We start from the raw sequence: 19,336 nt of genomic DNA, 5'->3' as shown, positions 1-19,336 counted from the left end.
GCAAAGGAATATCCTTATTTTTTTAATTTTCTTTTCTTTTCTTTTTTTTTTTTAAGATTTTATTTATTTATTTGACAGAGAGAGGTCACAAGTAGACAGAGAGGCAGGCAGAGAGAGAGGAAGGGAATCAGGCCCCCTGCCGAGCAGAGAGCCGGATGTGGGACTCGATCCCAGGACCCTGAGATCATGACCTGAGCCGAAGGCAGAGGCTTAACCCACTGAGCCACCCAGGCGCCCTTATTTTCATTTTTTAAGAATATCCTTATTTTTAAGTAATATTCGGATCAAGCATCACGATGTCTGTAACTTACCTTTTTTTTAAAAAAAAAAGATTTTATTTATTTATTTGACAGAGAGAGGTCACAAGTAGGCAGAGAGGCAGACAGAGAGAGAGAGGGAAGCAGGCCCCCTGCCGAGCAGAGAGCCCGATGCGGGACTCGATCCCAGGACCCTGAGATCACGACCCGAGCCGAAGGCAGCGGCTTAACCCACTGAGCCACCCAGGCGCCCTGTAACTTACTTTTAATGATTAAAACAGAAAAAGAGGAAACAGAATGTATATAAGTTTATGTATTGACAAAAAGAGAGAGAAAGCAAGCGTGGCAAACAGTAACAACTGGGAAATAGAAGTAAGGGGTATGTGGCTGTTCACTGTACTATGTTTTCAATGTTGCTCTAAGTTTGAAATTTTTCAAAATAAAAAGCCAGGGTGAAAACAATCTGGACACCATCCACAGTCAGAGCCAGCCCAGACCTGGCAACACAAACTCCCTTCATTGAGCCGGGCGACGGTATCCTTCCCCACCCCCCGCAGGGAGCAGCAATGGATAGTGAGTCTAGAGAAATGGTCAACGTCCTAAGGCAGAGAGGGACTCAGGGGAGACTAACAAGAAAGCTCTGGAAAACCTGAAAAGGAATCAGAAGGCCCAAGTCTTCCTCCAAACTAAACTCTGCCAACTAAACGTCTGTGTAACCTTAGGTGAGTCTCTTCAGGTGCAGATGACCTCCAGCGGGCCTCCCAAGCCTCTGAAATCCTAGCACTCCCATCTGGCTCCGGGGGTTAGGTTCTGGAAGGTTTCCCCCACACAGCGGCTGTTTTTCTCTGACTCTGCCCTCTCTGCCCCAGGCTCCCAGACTGCTCCGCCAACTGTGGGGCTGCAGAGGGAGCTGGAAGTCCTGTCCACGGAGCCGCAGGGGTCAGTGACAGTCCTCAGCGCCCGAGGAGGAAACAGTTGTGCTCCCATCTCTCAGGAATGGCCGAGTCACGATGTATTCATTAGACCCTGTTTATGCTTTTGCTATCAATTCTCTCTGATCATCTGTATGACTAATGGTCTGCTCTTTTCATTACGGCATTAGGGGCCCCGCCGTGAATTTCACAGGCACGTGCTTCGCAGAAATGTTGCCCAATCCAGGAACGCAGTGTTGCTAAAACCCAGCAAGTTGACTGTCCTCACAACAGGGCCCTGAGGAGAGTTCCTCAGCACCCGGTCCCCAGAGCTGTCCTGGCACAGTGTATAGTTCCAGGAGGAGAGAACATGTTCTTGGAAACTCTCTTGCCTCAGCAGGCCACAAGGCTCAGATTCTGTGAGGCAAGGCTGCTGGAAAGATGCAAGTCCTTGGATTAGCAAAGCTCTCTTCTTCCAGAAGAAGATGGGGAGAGGACAAGAGAAATTCAAGCTAGGAAAACTAGGCTTGGCCTCCTCTATCTGCTCAGCTGAGTTACTGGAAGGAAGCCCTGGGTCTGACAGGAAGCGGGGGCAGTGGCCCCCCCAGGTCAGTCACACAGTTCCTTCCCTGCTGGCTCTCAGTTCCCCTCGTTCTTAGGGTGACCTCTCCTCCATGTATAATTGGGGCCTCCGAAGTGCTCAGCCCCTGTGGGGACGGCTTGCGCCTGCCTGCAGCCCTCCTTCTCCTCCTGTTCTCCCCCAGGCAAGTCACTGCCTCAAATCTGACCTCTCTGGGTGGGTCTGTCCACTCAGACCTCCGAGATTCCAGAGCAGGGGACCCTAACCCGAGGGAAGGAGGCCTGGAACCAAGGGGAGGAAAGGCCCAATTGATCCCCCTTGTTTGGAGAAGTGTCTCTGAGGACCCTGAGTGGCATTACCCTCATGGCGTCTTTCTAAGGGGGCCTGGGAAGGGGCTGCGGGCTCACCACTGGCAGACAGAACCCCAAATCATGCAGCCAGTCCCGCCCCTACAACAGAGCCCCAGCTTACCAGCTTCTGCACCAGGAAGAAGTCCTTCTTGTAGATAGCAATGCCCTTGTTGAACAGCTTCCTCTCTGCCATCTTCCACTGGTCAGAGCCTGCGGGGCGGAAAGGGAGCCGAGGCAGTGAGCTCGATGGGGCTGTGTGCACCGCAGGGGGCAACCCCAGCCAGCACAGAGGTGCGAGGGCACCCACCGGTGCTCCCTGGGGGCATTCAGAGCCGGATCCACACCCTGCTATGGTACAGACTGAATGACTTAAGCCCGTGGAACCCTTGATGCTTTGCCTGGCCGGAACCTGGAGGACAGTGGCTGCTGTGCTTATGCCACCGGGTCACTGTCCCTTCTAAAGCACAGTGCCCGGCATGGGACATGGAACTCCAGGGGCTGCCTAAGTTCCAGGCACCCGAGCTGGTATGGACGGCACCCCCTAGACACCTGTCCCGTGCATCTTGCCACAGACTTTTCTGCCTGCACAGGCTCCCACTGGCCCACACCTTTCCCCCTTGGCCTCCAGGGCACAGTTAGCCCCTTGAGAACTACCCCAGCTTGGTATCAGTTCCTCTCTTTGGCTCTTGGCTTATCCATCCCCTCACACCCCCCCACCCCAGGGCTGTGCCTCAGTGCAGAGCTGACCCCCCCATGCCGGAGACCCCTGGAGGCTGCAAGTCCAGGCCCACCTGTGTAGTGATACGTCGCCAGCGGGTGGTTATGGGGCCGCAGGGGCTTCTTCAGTAGCAGCTTATTCAGCGTTTCCTGAAAGGGAAGTGGGGGGAAAGCTCAGGGCCCTGCAGGTGTCTCGGTGGTCGGCGGAGCATCCCAGGTGCCGAGCGGAACTCAGAAGGCCTCTTCAGCCCTCCGAATGGTAGGGTGGGCCTTCATCCCCCCGACACACACACACTTAGCTGCTGAGGGACAAGGGGTCTGGCGGGATGGCGATGTCATGGGGGGTGGGGTGCTCAGGAACTCAGCCATGGGCCTCCTCAGAGGGGAACATGCGGTCCCCAGGACAGAGAGCCACAGGTGCAGAAAGCCCTCAATGACGGTCTTTCTGAGGGTGGGGACTCACTGACCCAGAACTGGAGACTGGGGTACGTACACAGGAGGACCCTGTGCCGTGAAGTCTGGGCTCTGGAACTAAGATGGCTTGGTCAGAGCCCTGCCGGCCTCAGATCAGCTTGTCAGCAGACAGAGGTCCCGGCTAGCCTCCCCGAGGGGCTCTCCCTCCACCAGGGCCGTTGTCTCACCAGGATGTCTCCCCTGGACTCGTGCAGACAATGCAGTGCCAGCTCCTGGTTGGTGCCAGCTCCAGGGAAAATACTGGAACAGGCGGCAGTCAACAAGTCTTCCACTGGAGCAAGCGTGGGAAGAGAGGAGAAGGAATCAGGTTCCGGGCCCAGCCCAGCCACCGGCCCAACAGGCCACCTTCACCTCCCCAGCCCGTCCCCCTCACCTTGCCTCTGCTTCTCCCGGCTGCTCTCGAGGTTCTCCCACGGCTGCCACACCAAGTCAGCCTTGTGGGGGTCGGCGGCTGCCAGGGCGCGATCCCTCATCGAGGGGATTTCCGCTTGGAACCGGGAGCCCACATTGATCCGTCTGCAGGGGTGGAAAGGGCAGGGAGTGAGGCCTCGCCTGGCGGTGACCGGGACTCTTTCTCGCTGGGGTGGGAGAAGGTGCAGGGGTAACTAGCAGAGGCTGAGCACAGTAAGGCCTCAACTGGGTGGAAAGGAATTTGGCTTCTGTGAGGACAGCCTGGCAAAGGGCACCTGGTATGGCCAGAAAGACAAGGCCCAGAGGTTGGAAAGGGGAGAAGCTCCAGGTCTCCAGACACAGAAGAAGTCTCTTGGACTATCCCCCTAATTCTCTCAGAGGTGAGATTTAAACTGAGCTGGTCCTTTCCCTTGCCCTGTGACTTCCACAGAGAAGCAGGCTGGACACAGTAAAGCCCAGAGGCCACTGCAGGGTCTCAGAGGCCCGCTCAGCCCTCTGCGGGCCCCACACGACCCTCCTCTTCCTCAGAGGGCCCGCGTGCACTGGATCCCTCTTGGCCACCCTCATGCCAAGGGCCAGAGAAAGGGCTGCACTTACGGCTCGATGCTCACTGGGGTGGCCTCCCCCATCACAGAGAGGACAGGTGGGGTGACTTCAGCGCTATCTATGGGACGAAAGGCACGTTGGTGAATGGTCCCCTCCTCCCTTGAGCAAGCACCCCCCACCCCCACCTTATGTGGCTGCTCTGTTTGTGAAGAGCCACAGCAGTGACTCACAGAGACTCACACTAGGAAACCAGGCACCCTGCATCCTGGCTCCTCAGCCCGCGACTGTGACGGCTAACTGTGACTCTGCCAAACATGTGGCTGCTTCTGCTTTCACGCCTGCTGAAAGGGGCTATTACTATTCCCCCCCCCACAGTTAATGTGAGGGCTGAATAAGTCACGCGCAGAGCCGCACCCTCGATAAATATTAGCTATGATTACTACTACTAATCCCACCCAGAGCTGGGTCCCTGCCCCAGGAGACTACAGAATTAACTCCGGCCTTAGGCCGTACTTATTCTAGTCAAGGGGCTAAAACTTCTGGCACACTAGTACGGTGGTGAAGGGGACCCCTGTTTCACACTCATCTCCTCCCTTCCATCCTGGATTCTCTGCCTCAGTTTCTCCTGAACTAATCTTAGGTCCCACAGGATCCAGACACTCCCTTGCTCTGAAACGTAGACCCTGGCTGACTCCCCTCTGCAGCCTGAGATAAACCCCCGAACTCCTCACTCTGCTGGCTCACGCAGTCCCCTTCCATCGATGCCTCCCACCAGCTCCTCGCCCAGACCCCGGATCCAGCAGACCGCTTACTGTCGGCTCTCATTGCTCTCCCTGCACAAGCCACCTCCAGGGCTTGGAACCACTCACTTCCTCACCCTGGTGGACCCTCCCCACCCCCTTCCCACTTGAAGCTCAGCTCTAGCCCCACCCTCTCTTGAAGGCTGTCTTAAGACCCCAGGCTCAGGAGCTCAGGGTCTGCTTCACTCGCCGGCTGCTGCTCCCGCTCTGCCCACAACCTCTGCTTTTCTGTCTCCCAGGTTCCCAGGTCAACTCCCCAATGACCCTGTACTCCCTTTAAAACAGACCATGCTGTCCCATGCACTGCTGGAGCCTTCACAGGCCCAGTTCAACGCTTTACACCCAAGTACTCAATAAACACTCCTGGATGGACAGGAGACCTCTCGCTGCCTCCAGTCTGGTCTCTATAGGGACTTCTTCCTGCATAACCCAGACAGGGAGAGAAGCTTTGAAGCTTGGAGGGTATGTGAGAGGGGAGGAGGTCAGCCAGCCCAGGGTCAGCCATTTCTCATGCACAGACACCAGGGGGCATCAGAGAGCTAGGCCAAGGGCAGTCAGGGTTGGAGGTTAACATCATGACTGCGTGGCCTCACCCCTCCACCTCAGGTAGCCTCTACTCCCACTTAATCCTCCACCACCGCTAAGGGGCAGGATTATCCCATTTTTCAGAGGAAATGGAGCCTTTCGTGGAGAGGGGAACACTTCAACAATTCACCACCCAGGCCAGCCAAAATGTCTGCTCTACGCCAAAACTACTGTTTGAGAGAGCCGGGAGACAGGATCTACCAGACGGTAAGCACATACGGGACGCTCCAGGTATGATGTTAAGTGCTTTACGTCAACCTCCCCACAACCCTGCGAGGTGGCTATTTGTTTGAAACCAGGAAACCGCTATTTGTGGATAAGAGTTGAGATCGGCAATTTCATCATCAAGCAAATACTACTAGTATCTTCAATTGAATACGGAAGAAACTGAAGCTGAGAGGGTTTGAACGACTTGCACAAATAATAGTAAATGGCAGAACCGGGATCTGAACCTGCACAGTTGGGCTTACACCTGCCTCCCACACCCCTGCCTGTTCTTAAACCAGGACAGTCTCCTTTTCCTCTCAGAAAAGGGGCTGGAACCCCTTTGCCCGCAGTGTTTTAGCCCAATCTCCAGCAGCCCTATAAACAGAGTCTCATCCCTGCCGGCTGCCTTCCCCACGCCCATTCCCTGCCCCCTTGGCCCCTGATGGGGGGTGTCACTCACTAGACCGGAGCAGGGTGCGATGGGCACTCTTTGGCGTGATGGGAGGAGGGGCCGGGATGCTGCTGGTGGACATGATGGCATTGAAATAGAGGCCGGAGCCCTCCCGCACAGGGCTGAGGATGGGGGGAGGCGTGTAGGGGGGCAGCTCAAAGCTCCGCTCAGAGGGGTGGTCGGCGAGGCGGACAGGAGAGCGCAGGTGGCTCTGGTATGGGGTGATGTTGGAGTAGACGGGAGGGGCAATGAAGGTGCCCGCCTTGGTGGGGATGATCAGGGGCTCAGGCCGCGGCCGCTGCTTTGGTTTCCGCACTGAAGTGTCCCCTTCCAGCTTGACATTCATGTCCTCAGCCTGGAGACGGAAACAGAACCAAGATGGCTCAGCCTCCTAGGTGCTGGGGAAACTGAAGACTTGACCACTCCTTGTCAGTCTCACCTCTGGAACTTCGTCTGCCCGCTACACCCACCAAGGCAAGCCTGAGACAGGGAACAGGTCCAAAAATCCCTTGACGGTCTCCTTTAGGCTAGGGGTCAGCACACTGTTTCAGTAAAAGGCCAGAAAGTAAATTTCGGCTTGTGGGCCACATGCCCATCCCCGTCACAGATCCTTCTTCTCTCCCTCCTCCCCACGCTTTCCAAATAATCCTTTTAAAATGTAAAGTCCATTCTTAGGTCTGATGTGGCCCACACGCTCTGGTTCGCAACCCCGGACGTAAATATGCCACTGGACAGGGAGCTGTAGTAGTTAAGGTCCAGGCCCCACGGCTGGATTGCTTAGGGATCTACCTCCTTTACTTACACCAAAAACTTCTTAACTTCTCCGTGCATCAACATTTTTAACACGGGAATAATAATTACCTACCAAATGGGTTAGCAATGAAAATGAAATGAATTAATACTTGGAAATCATGGAGAACAGTACCTGATATATAGTAATTGCTCAATAAATACGAGCTGCTATCAAGCTCTGTATTAGATGGAGGTGCCTGCTATGTGCCAAGACCTGAGCCGGGTACTGGGCCACCAAATGAATAAGACGGTCCTGTCCTCATAGTATCTGTCCCATGACCAGAGACTAGCCCATGGTTAGCGCTCCGAGGTTCCACTTCTCCCTGCTCAGTAGGCCTCATGGGTCTTCAGACAGAATAGAGGGTAGGGCTGTAAGGGAGCAGAGGCCTTTCTCTGTTCCATCCCTATCCTCTCAGGAGAATGGAACCCTATGAGGATGAGCAACATCCACATCGTGTCCCTGGGTGCGGGGCTGGCCGAGAGGTCAGGCTGGGTCACAGTGGCCCAGGAGGCCTGGGAACAGCAGCCTCTCTCCCCCTCCCAGGGTCCAGCCCACAACCCCTTTCAGCAGAGGGCCTTGATGGTCCATGAAGTCTTGGCCATGGCCTTTACCCATTTGTGCCCTTTTCTTTTCCTGCCCTTCTTTTCTTCTTCTACGAGGAAGAAATGAAATGTTTCCTTTGATGTTTCAAGATGATTACACAGAAAAAAATGCAGCAGAACCGAAGGCCCCCAAACTTGCTAGACAAGAAACCCAACATGAACTCAGCTAGCTGTATTGATTTGTTAACTCTGTAATAAGGGAAATGGAATTAAACTAATATTTGACAATATTTGGGGTATTAATTTTGTAGATGTGGTAGTAGTATTGAGGTTGTATGGAAAGAAGGCAGGCAGGGGGAGGAAGGAAGCAAGGAAAGGAAGGGAGAAAGCTTATGTGTAGTGTACGTCAGATACAAACCTAAGTATTTATGAATGCAATGATACGGTGTTTCGGATTTGTTTAGAACAAAAAAATCTAGTGGCAGAAGAAGTGGAGGTACAAATTTTAAAAAAGGATGTCTGTATTCTGAAAACCGTTAAAGTCAGGGGGTGACCAAATACTGAAGTTCATTTTACCATCCTCTACACTTTTGTGCAACACTGAAAATATCTATAATACAAGGAAAAATAAGTAACTAAGTAAACAATAACAATAAATAAATACCTAAACAGACCTCCTCCTAAAGCCTGGTGAAGTGAAAGTACCCACAGGTGGGGGTTCAAGAGATCCAAATTCCAGGGCTAGCTCTGTCATTTCTTGGCTGTATGAACTTAGGTAACTTCTTGCATTTTCTGGACCTACTTCCTCATCTGTGAAATGGGCACGTGGAGCTGTACAGCTGCTCAGGCTCCTTCCAGTCATCCTCAGGACAAGCTAAGGCTTCTAGCCTCCAACCTCTATCACAACCAGGGAGTAGAGACTGAGCTGCCCGTGACAATCTTAGAGCTCCCTTTTCTGTTACGGAAGACAGGCTTATAGGCCAAATCTCCAGCGGAGAACTAAAAAATCCTTGCCCAAGAAAGAGAGCCTGATAAACCCCCAGGCCTTGGACTGGGGCTCCAAAAGGCTAACTCCTCAGAATAAAGGTGACTCAGAAAAACACTCATCATCACATGGAATAATGCTTAACTTAAAATCATCTCATCTCAGGATGCCTGGGTGGCTCAGTCGGTTAAACCGCTACCTTCAGCTCAGGTCATAATCCCAAGGTCTTGGGATCGAGTCCCGCATTGGGCTCGTTCATTAGTAGGGAGCCTGCTTCTCTCCCTGCTTCTGCCTGCCATTCTGTCTGCTTGTGTGCTCTCTCTCTCTGACAAGTAAATAAATAAAATCTTATCCTTTTTAAAAAATCATATTATCTCAATCGGTGATTAAATTAAATAATTCAGGATTGCTAATGCCCTTTGCTACCTGTCAGATGCAAAGCTAAATCCCCTCTAGAAGACAAGAACGTCATCCAGTCTTTAATTACCTCAACAATTTTTCATATTGTCTGACATGCAATTAAAACTAACCAGGCCTGTAAGAGAACAAAATGTTATTTAAAAACAAGAAGTAACAGGCATTTAAGAAAAAAAAACAAACAAGAAGTAACAACAGAAGGAGACCCACGAGGATCCCACTAATGGAGTTATCAGACATAAACTCTAAGAAAACTATGCTTAAATTATGCAATAGAAGAAAAGGTTGAAAATTTCATTGAAGAACTAGAAATGCTACAAATGAACCAAACAGAAATTCAGTAACTAAAAAAAATAACTAAAAATAAGAACTCGATGAGTGGGCTTAACAACGTATTAGATACAGCTAAAGAGAGAATGGGTGAACTGAAAGTCCAGAGTAAGAGAAAAGTGGAAAATACAGAAAAGTGCATGACAGACAAAATAGGGGATATGGTGAAAGGCTCCAACAAATGTGTAAATGGAGTTCCAGAAGGAGAGAAGAGAAAAAATGGGGTAGACAAAATATTTAAGAAGGACTAAAAACTCTAAACAGGATAAACACAAAGCAAACCAGTATTTAGGTCTAACAGCAAAAGGGCTGAAAAGCAATGACAAAAACAAAAACAACAACAAAAAAACCACTTAAAAACAGGAAGATAAAATGACACCTTATATTCAAAGAAACAACAAAATGGTTTATGGTGATTTCCTAATACTGTAACTAAAACAAAGTCTAAAGACAATAGGATGATATTAAATGCCAAGAGAAAGTAACTACCAACACAGAATTCTCCACCCAGCAAAGCTATCCTCCTCCTCTCTTGATAGCTCTCTAATAAATAAATCAATCTTAAAAAAATAAACATTTTCAGACAATCAAAGACTAATAAATTTCATCATGAACAGACTCGCACTGAAGGAAATACTTAGGGGCGTTCTTCAAACAGCACATAAATGATCTGAGCTGGAAGCCTGGAGATATGAGAAGAAATGAAAAGCAACAAATTGCTAAGTCTTTCAGTAAATCTAAAATCTGAACAAAACAAAACAATGTTATCACTGAGGAATGTATAGAATTGTTGAATCACAAGATTGTACAGATGAAACTAAAATAACACTGTATGTTAATTATATAGGAATTAAAGTTAAAAACTTAAAAAAACAATGATGTTATAATACCCTGGTGATGTTAAAATGTTTAGAGAATGAAAATACATGTTAATAATTCTACAAGTTAGAGACTGGTGAAAAATGGAGTTAAAAGTGTTGTAAGAACTTTGCATTGTTCTGGAAGAGGTAAAATACTAATTTATATTAGATTTCAATAAGCCAAGAATGCATGTTTTACACTGTAGTAGCTCTTTTCAACCAGAAAATTAAGCCCTAATGTCATGAGGCATTCACTATATGTAATGACTTAGCTTGCTTATGCATCTGGAATGGTACTAGCTTTGTGCCATCTGAGAAGGTAGTCATTCAAATTCCTTTTTGTGGGACTTAGTTCTCTCACATGAATCTAGAAAAGAAAGGCTGCCCGGATAATTACTAAAAGAGTAATGAATAAATAAGAGTAATAATTAAGTAAACAAATAAGAAGAACAAACAAGTATATAACTAATAAATTAATTGAGAGGGAAAATGGAGTAACAAACCCAATCAAGCCAAACAGGGTGAGGGGGCGTGGGGGAAAGGAACAGAAAAGACAATATGGGATAAATCAGAAGGCAAACAGTAGGGGGGCCTGGGTGGCTCAGTGGGTTAAAGCCTCAGGTCATGATCCCAGGATCCTGGGATCAAGCCCCACATTGGGCTCTCTGTTCAGCAGGGAGTCTGCTTTCCCCCTCTCTCTCTGCCTGTCTCTCTGCCTACTTGTGATCTTTGGCTATCAAACAAATAAAGAAAATCTTCAAAGGAAATAAAAAAAAGAAGGCAAATTTAAACCCAAGTATTTCTGTAGTTATGTTAAAGTAAACTACAGCAATGCTCTAAAAGACAAAGGTTGTCAGAACAAATAATAACAAACCCCAATTACAGACCACGTGAAAGGATACACCTTAAGCATAAGACTACAGAAGGACTAAAAATAAATCGATGGAAAAGGTACACATCTCATCCATTCCGTCTCCCTGCAACACTAATCAAAAGAAAGCTACTGTTTCACAAAATAGACTTTAAGAGGCAAAAAGATTATGAAAGATAAATAGAAGCATTTCCTTATGATGAAGTATCTAATCCACTTCTAAAGGAGTATGCAACTAATAACACAGCATCAAAATGTATAAGAACAAATGCTGACAGAAAAGATGAGACAGATAAAACCTCAATCTTGTGAGAGACTTTAACACACCTATGTTGGTACTGACAGAACAAGTGAACATCTCTGCATCCCAGTGCCTAGCACAAAACCTGATCCATATTAGAAATTTTGCTAACCTGTAGTGAGATTCACACATCCTAGATTTTCCTGGGCAGTCTTAATTTTAAGTATAAAACTGTCCAACTGTCTCCCATAAATGCATTTATCTGTCAGTTTGGTTTGGAAAATATAACTAGTATCTCCACAGGTTGCTTGAATCCCTCCTGTATTGCCATGTTCTCCTTTTTCCCCACAGGGTATCAGGTCCCCAGGAGCACACAGGTACTAGAGGGAGTGGGGTTTCCATGGGGAGCTTCTCATACCTGAGCTGGGGCATCAGCCCCCGGGATACGGGTGGACCGCCTGCGGGTGACGATGACGGACGGCTTGTGTTCCGTGGGGTTCTGTTCAGGACCCTTCCCGTCCTCGTCAACACCTCCAGCCTGGGCCGCCTCAGTTGGGTCCATAGTCCGCACAGGCACAGATACTGGGATGATGAGAGGTACCATCCCGCTGTCCTCTCGTGCTCGCTTGGCAGCTAAGGAAGGCTCAGAAAATTCCACCCCACACTTGGTAGTTGAAGCCAACACACTTTTCCGCTTCTCCTCAGAGCCACTGGCATCCTGGAGGAGAGGGAGGTTAAGGTTTAGAAGGTAAGTCCTAGACCTCTAGTCACCACTGGATTCAGGAACTCAAGACACCCACGATGGTTCATTCCTATGAACCACAGCATTTGATGCTATGATGGTTCCCATGAAAACCGATGGTTTTCACAGTCTTTCCCTAAATACCTTTTCTCTCACCACATTCCCAAATACTCCCTATAACCTCCCTTTTGCCAGGACTTCGGATCCTGCCTGCCACAGGGGTCCCCAGATGGCCATCTCAAGTCACAAGTGGCTTACAGACTGTTTTGTTTCATCTGCATGGGGCATGGCACAAGAAACAGTATCTAAATTCAAAACGAATCTCTGCAAAAGAAAGTAACCAAGGAACCTGTTACCAAGCAATGGTGGTCTTTGTACCTTTTCCCCATTGGCAAGTGGCTGGAGGGAAGTCAAATTCTACAGCCTCTGAGGTGTCAGCCTGGCCCAAAGGCATGGGGAAAAGCGGAAGGGGGAGTATGGGGGGAAGGGCTGAAACCCCTAGGGAAGGAAGGTGCAAACACTGGCTTTGGAGCCAGATACTAGGCTTTTATCTTAGCTTTGTGCCCTTTGTAGAACTCCCAAAGCCTACAGGTTCTTTCCATCTCCGTCAATGAAATCATCCCTGGGCTTCAGCTTCTTTAGCAACAAAACAGGATAATGGCACCATTTGTCACAGGGTTTGATGACAAATCATTTGTGAGCAAGTATAAGAAAGTGCAAGTACAAGAGAGGTGCTCAGATTCGGTTCATTCTTCTTCCCTCCTTGTGGCCATTTCTTTTAAATCCACCCAATTTCAGCAAAATTTACTAAAACAAAATGCACCTATTTTTAATTAGTTTGAAGCATTCTGACAAGTATAATCATCTGTGTAACCACTGCCACGTTCTTCTTTTAGTACACAGGATCTGGCAATGGTTTCACCTGCCCCTATTCCCAGTCCTTCATGTGCCAACCCACAAGGGCACGTGGCACCTTCCTGCCTGTGGACTACACCTGTGCAGACACTTCCTCTCTCCTTCAGGTCGGGAGGTACCCATGTAGACTCTCTGCACGCAGGGAGCTCAGAACTCCCAAAGGCTACAGGTTCTTTCCGTCTCCATCAATGAAGGCAATACACTGCCCTGCGGACTCCCCTGGCGCCAGACACGGCTCCCCGTGCCCTGTGCCAGGCCAGGCCTGCACCCCGTGCCACTCTCACCTTTGCGTTCTGCAGTGAGGCCAGCTCCACTGCCTTCTGGGCCAAGGTCAGCAAATTGGCCTCCTGCGACGCCCGGCGCCTCCGTCGAGTGCTCTGGATCACCCCACCCCGTAGCACCTGCCCACAGTCCCCCGTGCCCACGGCCCGCACGCCCTCCTCACTGCCCATGGCGGGAGCCTCCCGCTCCCGGCCGTTGGGTGCCAGTCTCTCCCCATCGGACAGCAGCTGCGACTCCCTCAGCTCCAGCGGGAATCCTAGAGCTTCAGGATGCGGCTGCCCCAGGGGCCCAGGCGGCGGCTGCTGTGGGGGCCAGTGATGCAGGAACAGGTTGCTGGTGGGCTCCTGTCCAGGCTGGGTGCCAGCCACATCCAGGGGGGCGGGAGGCAGGACGCCCTCCTTCGAGAGGCGGCGGGAGCGCCGGGGGAAGGCGATCTGGGACTGAGGTAGCACAGGCTGTGGGGCTGACTCCTGCAGGAGGGCCTTGCGCAGTTCTGGGTTCATGTCAGGGTTGGGGGGAAAGGGGTAGGGCGCCATGCTGTGGTGAGCCAGGTGCGACTGCCCCAGCGGCCCGGCCGGCTGCAGCCCAAAGTCCTGGGGCTGCTGCGAGGGGGGCTGCTGCATGGGATAGAAGTTCTCGAAGAGCGGCATCTGCGGGAGAGCGGCCTGCGGCGCCGGCGGCTGCTGCTGCTGCTGCTTCTGCGGAGGGAAAGCCGCCACCGGGTTGGGGGGCGGTGGGCCCTGCCGGAAGACCTGCCGGTTCACCTGGTGGCCGAACGCCAGCTGGAAGGGTTGCAGGGGCAGGGTCTGGTTTGGGGGCTTCTTGGCCACATGGAAAGAGTTCAGGGGCGCCTGGGGCCGCCCGACCTCCAGCTGCACCTTCTGCGGCATCATCGGCCGCACGGCATTTCCGTACCGGTCCAGCTGCGGCCCCGCTCCTTTGTCCCGCTTCAGCGCCTCGGGGTGGCTGTAGTACGTAGAGACCCCCATGCCGGGGTGGGGGCTCCCCTTGGGTCCACTGTAGAGAGGCAGGCTGTGGCGGTTCCACGTCGTGGGGGGCGGAGGCTGGCCCGGCTGCTGCTGCCAGCCGCTGTCGCTGACGCCCCCGCCGCCTCCGCGCTCGGGGCCCCGCCCGGGAGCCATCACGGAGTTGGGCCACTTGACCGAGCCCACCTGCTGGGACAGCATGGCCGCCGTGGTCCGCTCGGGACCATACACCACGGAGTTCAGCAGGGCCAGGCTGTTGGGAGGGGGCAGCTCCACAGGCTGGGAGACGGGGGCCGCCCCTGCCGGGCCCTCGTGCCCGAAGTAAGGCTCCTCCTTCACTCTGGTGGACTGTGGAGGGGCAGGGGGCTGCTGTGGGGCCTGCAGGGGTGGGGGCTGCTCCTTGGGAGCTGGTTCCTGGTCCCCAAAGAGGCAACGCTTCCGCTTGTTCTGAGCCTTGGGCTGGGCCTGGAGGTTCATGGTGTGGCCAACCGGGCCCCTGGCAGTGAGCCCTACTTCACCAGTTGCCCATCCCCTGTGGGAAGGTCCTGCTGGAAGCCCAGCTCTTGTCCGGGAGCCAGTGGGGGCAGAGCGGGAGAGGGATGAGGCCAGGCACGGGGAGATAGCAGGTCGGCTCTTCCTTGCGCTTGGCGGAGAGGTTCTTGGGCTCGGCTACTCTGCCCAGTTCATGATGTTCCACAGGCCCTGGAGCCTGCAGACAGAAAAGCGATAGCGTCAGTCACAGCCTCCCAGGATGCCCCAGATGTCAGCACAAGTATGAGGGAGGGGCCCACGCTCACAGAGCAGCCCTGGCGAGGCAGGAGCCAGGGCCTCTGGTGGGAACAACCAGAAGGCAGTGCTTTGTGACCCTCCTTGTCCCAGCAGCTCACCTGCAGCATTTGGGTGTATAATCTGTACACGACACAAAGGTATCTACCAGGGAACAAACGGGACTGAGATCCAGTCGGATCCCCTACAGCCACGACAGGAAAAGGGGCAACACAGGCCTTCTCACAGGCCAGGTCTGGCTGCCCACAGGCTGAGCATGTCTGTCCACACAATAGCTTCCCCAGCAGACCCAGGAGTTCTATCCACACCATGTCTCCTGCGATGCTCCAAGAATATCTCAGACACAGGAAGTGGAGACAACAGGGGTCATTCCTAACTATGTGGCTCCAGGGTGGGGAGCCCACCAGCTCCTTGGAGAGCCCAGGGCCCAGGGCTAGCTCCCAGTCCTTTGCACCGAGGCATGCAGGTGAGGCCCTGGAAGGGTAGGTGCAGTTCTAGCCCCACCCCTGGGAGGAGCTGCTGGGTGGGACTGCTGTGGCCAGTCTTTCCCAAAACAGCACAGAACCTGTTTTGCAGCCCTGGCTGGCTGGAGGCAGGATCCAGCCTGGTACCTGGTCAGCAATCCTCACCTACCCTCCTCCACCGTCAAAGAGCTCCTGGCGTCCTAGGACTTAGATCTGAAATGTTTTTCTGTGACATGGTGTGACTTAAAAGTGTTCATGGTGTCTGTGTTTATTTTCTAACTTCATAAAAACAAAAACAAAACAAAATAAAAACCCAAAGCAGGTTGCTCTATTTATGCTGCTATAGGACAGCCCAAATCAAGACCAGTATTTTATAACTTACATGTATTTTTATCACCTACATGTATACCTTGCATGTATTTTCAAAGCTCAGAGGGCTTCCCCCCCAACCCCCACCCCTGGAAGCTGTAAAGGTGGGAGCTATTCACCCTACCTCCTCCCAAAGCCAGTCAGGCCAGGAGGGAAGGGGAGGGAGAGGAGGGGAGCTCAGGAAGCCCCAGGGGAATGAGCCTGCAGGTCCAGACCCACCTCAGACCTCAGACCCTACAAGCTCCAGGTCCTAGTTAGTAGTCCCAGGAGTTCCCGGGAAACCAGCCCAGCCAAGGAGGGCCGGGGCTGGGAGTAAGGGCCGGCTCTCTCGGTGCAAGGCCCCCTATCAGCCGTTCCCAGGCTTCCGCAGGTCCCCAGCCCTTCCCCTCCCGGAGCTGCAGTGACTCACTCCAGCGCCCCCCCCCCACCTGCCTTTCACTTTCACCAGCACCCAGAAGGGGAGGGACTTCCTCCTCCATTTCCTTCCTCAGCTCTGGGCCCCGCAGTAAGCAGACAGCGCTTCCTGCCAGCACCCTCTTCGACTTCACTTATGGAAATTGGGGGAGGGGTGGGGAGAGACTAGGTGGGCATCCAAGCCCCCCTGGCCCTGGCAGCAGGGGGACAATTTGCACAAGCAGGCCGTGCAGAGGACCACGGAAACCACCTTTAGAACAAACCCCTTTCTGCTGCCTTTAAATTCTCATTCCCTGACAGCCAACCTGACTCAGACCAGAGACCCCAAAGCCAGCGATCCCCTCCCCCATGAAAATAATCCTGGGTGGCCAGGCTGGGGCTGTTGGTGACAGGCGTCAAGCTCGGCCTCTCCAATCAGCGTGAGCAAATGAGAGAGGGCTGCAGAAGCCAGACAGAGGAAGGAAGAATGTGCCCGAGGGGAGAGTGAGGGCGCTGAGGGGGAGCTGGCCGATCCACGATCCACGTGCCTCAGCACCCCCCCCCAGAGCCCCTCAGGTGCTCACGTGCACTCCTGCTTCCCCTGCCCTCCAGGCACAGGCTGCCCCCCTTCCCCAGCTACAGCCTTTGATGAGCTGCAGCACCAGCTCATGGGCTTGGGGACTGGAAGAAGGGAAGGCCCACGTGACAGAGGAGCTTGTGTGCACGTGTGAGCGTGTACACCTGGTGGAGGGTAACCCAGGCACGCAGCACGGGGTGGGGGGTTGGGGGGTGGATGGCCACTTGGGAGCCCAGTGGGGAGGGTGAGTTCTGCAGGCTGGGTTGAGTGAGATGGAGGTCAAGGCTGTGCATGGAGCTCAAGGCAGGGCTACTTGGGGGCCTAGGGGCCTAGGGCCCTGGGCCCCACGCTGGCTCACCAGCTGCTTGGTCAGGCTGGTCACCCTCCCCTCCTCCACCCTGCATGTCCAGAAGGACCCCGCAGTAGGTTTCTAAAACTGGCCTGGGACCTTGCTTAGAAGAAACCAAGGCAGCAGATTCTGGGGAGGCTGAATCACCCCAGAAGCTTCTGCAGAGGCCTTTCTGTCCCACACACTGGCAGACTAAGGTGCCAAGAGCACACCCAAACCTACAACCCTCAGAGAAGGTAGGTCATGATCTGGGGGGGATAAGACAACCGAAAGATGCCTTGGAACCCTAGAGGAAGGAGGGGAGGTCCCACACCAAGGCAGCAGGGCTCCAAGGATGGTGGTGGCTGTGGCAGCAGCAGCAGAAGGGCACCTGTGCCAGGCCTGTTCTAAGCGCTTTGCATAGGTTTAGTTTCCACAACAGCATTATACGGCAGCATGAAGGCCAAGCATGAAGCATTGCTATTTTAACCTCCATTTTACAGATGAACTAGTTGAGGCTCAGGGGGGCTAAGTAACCTGAACTAGGTCTGTCTGCCTCCCAGACCAAGCTCTTTTTTTTTGTCCCTATGACATGCCACAAAGACACCAGGTCCCTCTCTGCATCCCCCCCCTTCCACAGCATGCACCCCACCATCTCAGGGCAAGGACTTCTGGACACAGATACACCTCCTCACTGACAGGCCCCTCACCCCTGCCCGAACCGGGTAAGGGGTGCAGGTAAACCTCTTTTATTTCTACCCCATATAGCTGAGGCCCTCAGTCCTACAGAAAGGGAAGGAAGAAATGGGGCTTCACCACAGAAGGGCCACCCACAAGGAGGCCTGAGACGGCCACTTCAGTCTAGTCCTCTGGGCCTGGACTCTCCAACCCCTGCAAACTCAGCCCTGCCTCGGGTCTACTTGCTGCTGATGGGGCTTCCAGCTCTCATACCCTACTTGAACCTCACAGCCTGCAACTCTGGGCAAGACCAAGCCACTTCCTCTTGTTTCCTGTGCCCCAACCCCACTTCTCTGTTCCTCAGGTGGAAGTCAGCCTGGCCTTCCTCCCAGTGAGGAAGAGGAAGGAAGCCATCTTTTCCAAGGCTACTGACCTATGGGCCAACTCCCTGAAGATACAGGGAAGGGGGTGTAATGAGGAACTTCTGCAGTGGCTCTCCCCCTCCCCCGGGACCAGCTGCAGGGTCTCTAACAGCGGATGCAGAACACTGCAAAAGGAAACCCACAGTCACCGAGGGGCCCCAGACATTGTAAGCCACTTATCAGTCTGTTCGACTGTCTGTCCCAGCTCTAGTCCCTCTCCCTTCCTCTGGGCACCTCACTGCCCTAGCCGATCTCTGACCAGAGATGCCCCCGGGGCTGAAGACAAGGCAAGAGTCTGTTATCAATGACCGGGGACCCATGACGCTTTCAGGAGGATCTGTGGTGGAAAACACTTTCTCTCTACGGAAAAAAGCAACATGCACCAAGAAAAGGAAACAGTGCTAAACCCGCATTCGTGTTTTGCAGACACATGAGGGAAGGCGCTGGAAGGGTGTCTGGGCGCCCTGTGCTGATGGTGAGACCATGCCCTCCAGAGACGGCAGCTAGAAAATATGCAGCTCCCCAAGTGTCCTCAACAGCCCTGCCACATGCCCAGCCCTCAGCGGTGGGACGCAGTGGGGCCAGGCCATGACCACCAGGAGACCAGAGCCATCCACAAGCTTGAGACACTGAGTGTGGCCATCTGAAAGATGAAACCAGTGTGAGTCAAGGTGACACAGGCCAGGAAGGAGATGCTTCACCTGGTCCCACAGCAGCTGCAGGAGCTCAGCTCTGCCCCCGATACGGCGGCTGACTGGAGGACCCTCCTGGCCCTTCTCCCTGAAGTTTCTAGCTCCTGCTCTCACAACCTGGGCCACTCCCAGCCCCACAAACTCAGCGCTGGGAGCACGGACAGTCAGAGCTCACGCATCCCCAACCAAGACAGTACACACCTATTTATGGCATCTAACAAATCCCTAGGCCAGCCAATTCCCAGAGCACCAGAGAGGCTATGTCAGGACAAAGTCTAAACTCCCCATCCTGCCCACAAGACCCGCAGACTTTGGCTCCCGCCACATCCACCTGCCATGCTTGGGCTCTCCTTCAGTGCTGTTCCTGCTCTGCT

At 53.0% G+C, this 19,336-nt stretch overlaps 1 protein-coding gene across 4 annotated transcripts in view; it reads right to left on the bottom strand.

Moving 5' to 3' along the window:
• MIDEAS (mitotic deacetylase associated SANT domain protein) overlaps positions 1 to 19,336 on the bottom strand; it is a 70,283-nt gene that overhangs the window by 8,139 nt on the left and 42,808 nt on the right. For all 4 annotated transcript variants that reach the window (XM_045072582.1, XM_045072570.1, XM_045072577.1 and 1 more), the window contains 8 exons: positions 13,270 to 14,962; positions 11,747 to 12,046; positions 6,299 to 6,644; positions 4,298 to 4,364; positions 3,663 to 3,805; positions 3,457 to 3,560; positions 2,890 to 2,965; positions 2,220 to 2,308 (listed from right to left, as the gene is read on the bottom strand). In XM_045072582.1, the coding sequence (XP_044928517.1) occupies positions 2,220 to 2,308; positions 2,890 to 2,965; positions 3,457 to 3,560; positions 3,663 to 3,805; positions 4,298 to 4,364; positions 6,299 to 6,644; positions 11,747 to 12,046; positions 13,270 to 14,730 (2,586 nt within the window). In that variant the 5' untranslated portion in view covers positions 14,731 to 14,962. The remainder of the gene's footprint in view (positions 1 to 2,219; positions 2,309 to 2,889; positions 2,966 to 3,456; positions 3,561 to 3,662; positions 3,806 to 4,297; positions 4,365 to 6,298; positions 6,645 to 11,746; positions 12,047 to 13,269; positions 14,963 to 19,336) is intronic.

Source organism: Mustela putorius, unplaced genomic scaffold (genome assembly GCF_011764305.1).
Source record: "Mustela putorius furo isolate JIRA1106 unplaced genomic scaffold, ASM1176430v1.1 tig00000129_pilon_pilon_pilon, whole genome shotgun sequence".
NCBI classification, from domain to species: domain Eukaryota; kingdom Metazoa; phylum Chordata; class Mammalia; order Carnivora; family Mustelidae; genus Mustela; species Mustela putorius.
Note: the sequence above shows the minus strand (reverse complement) of the source record. Positions and strands in the feature narration are given on the sequence as shown.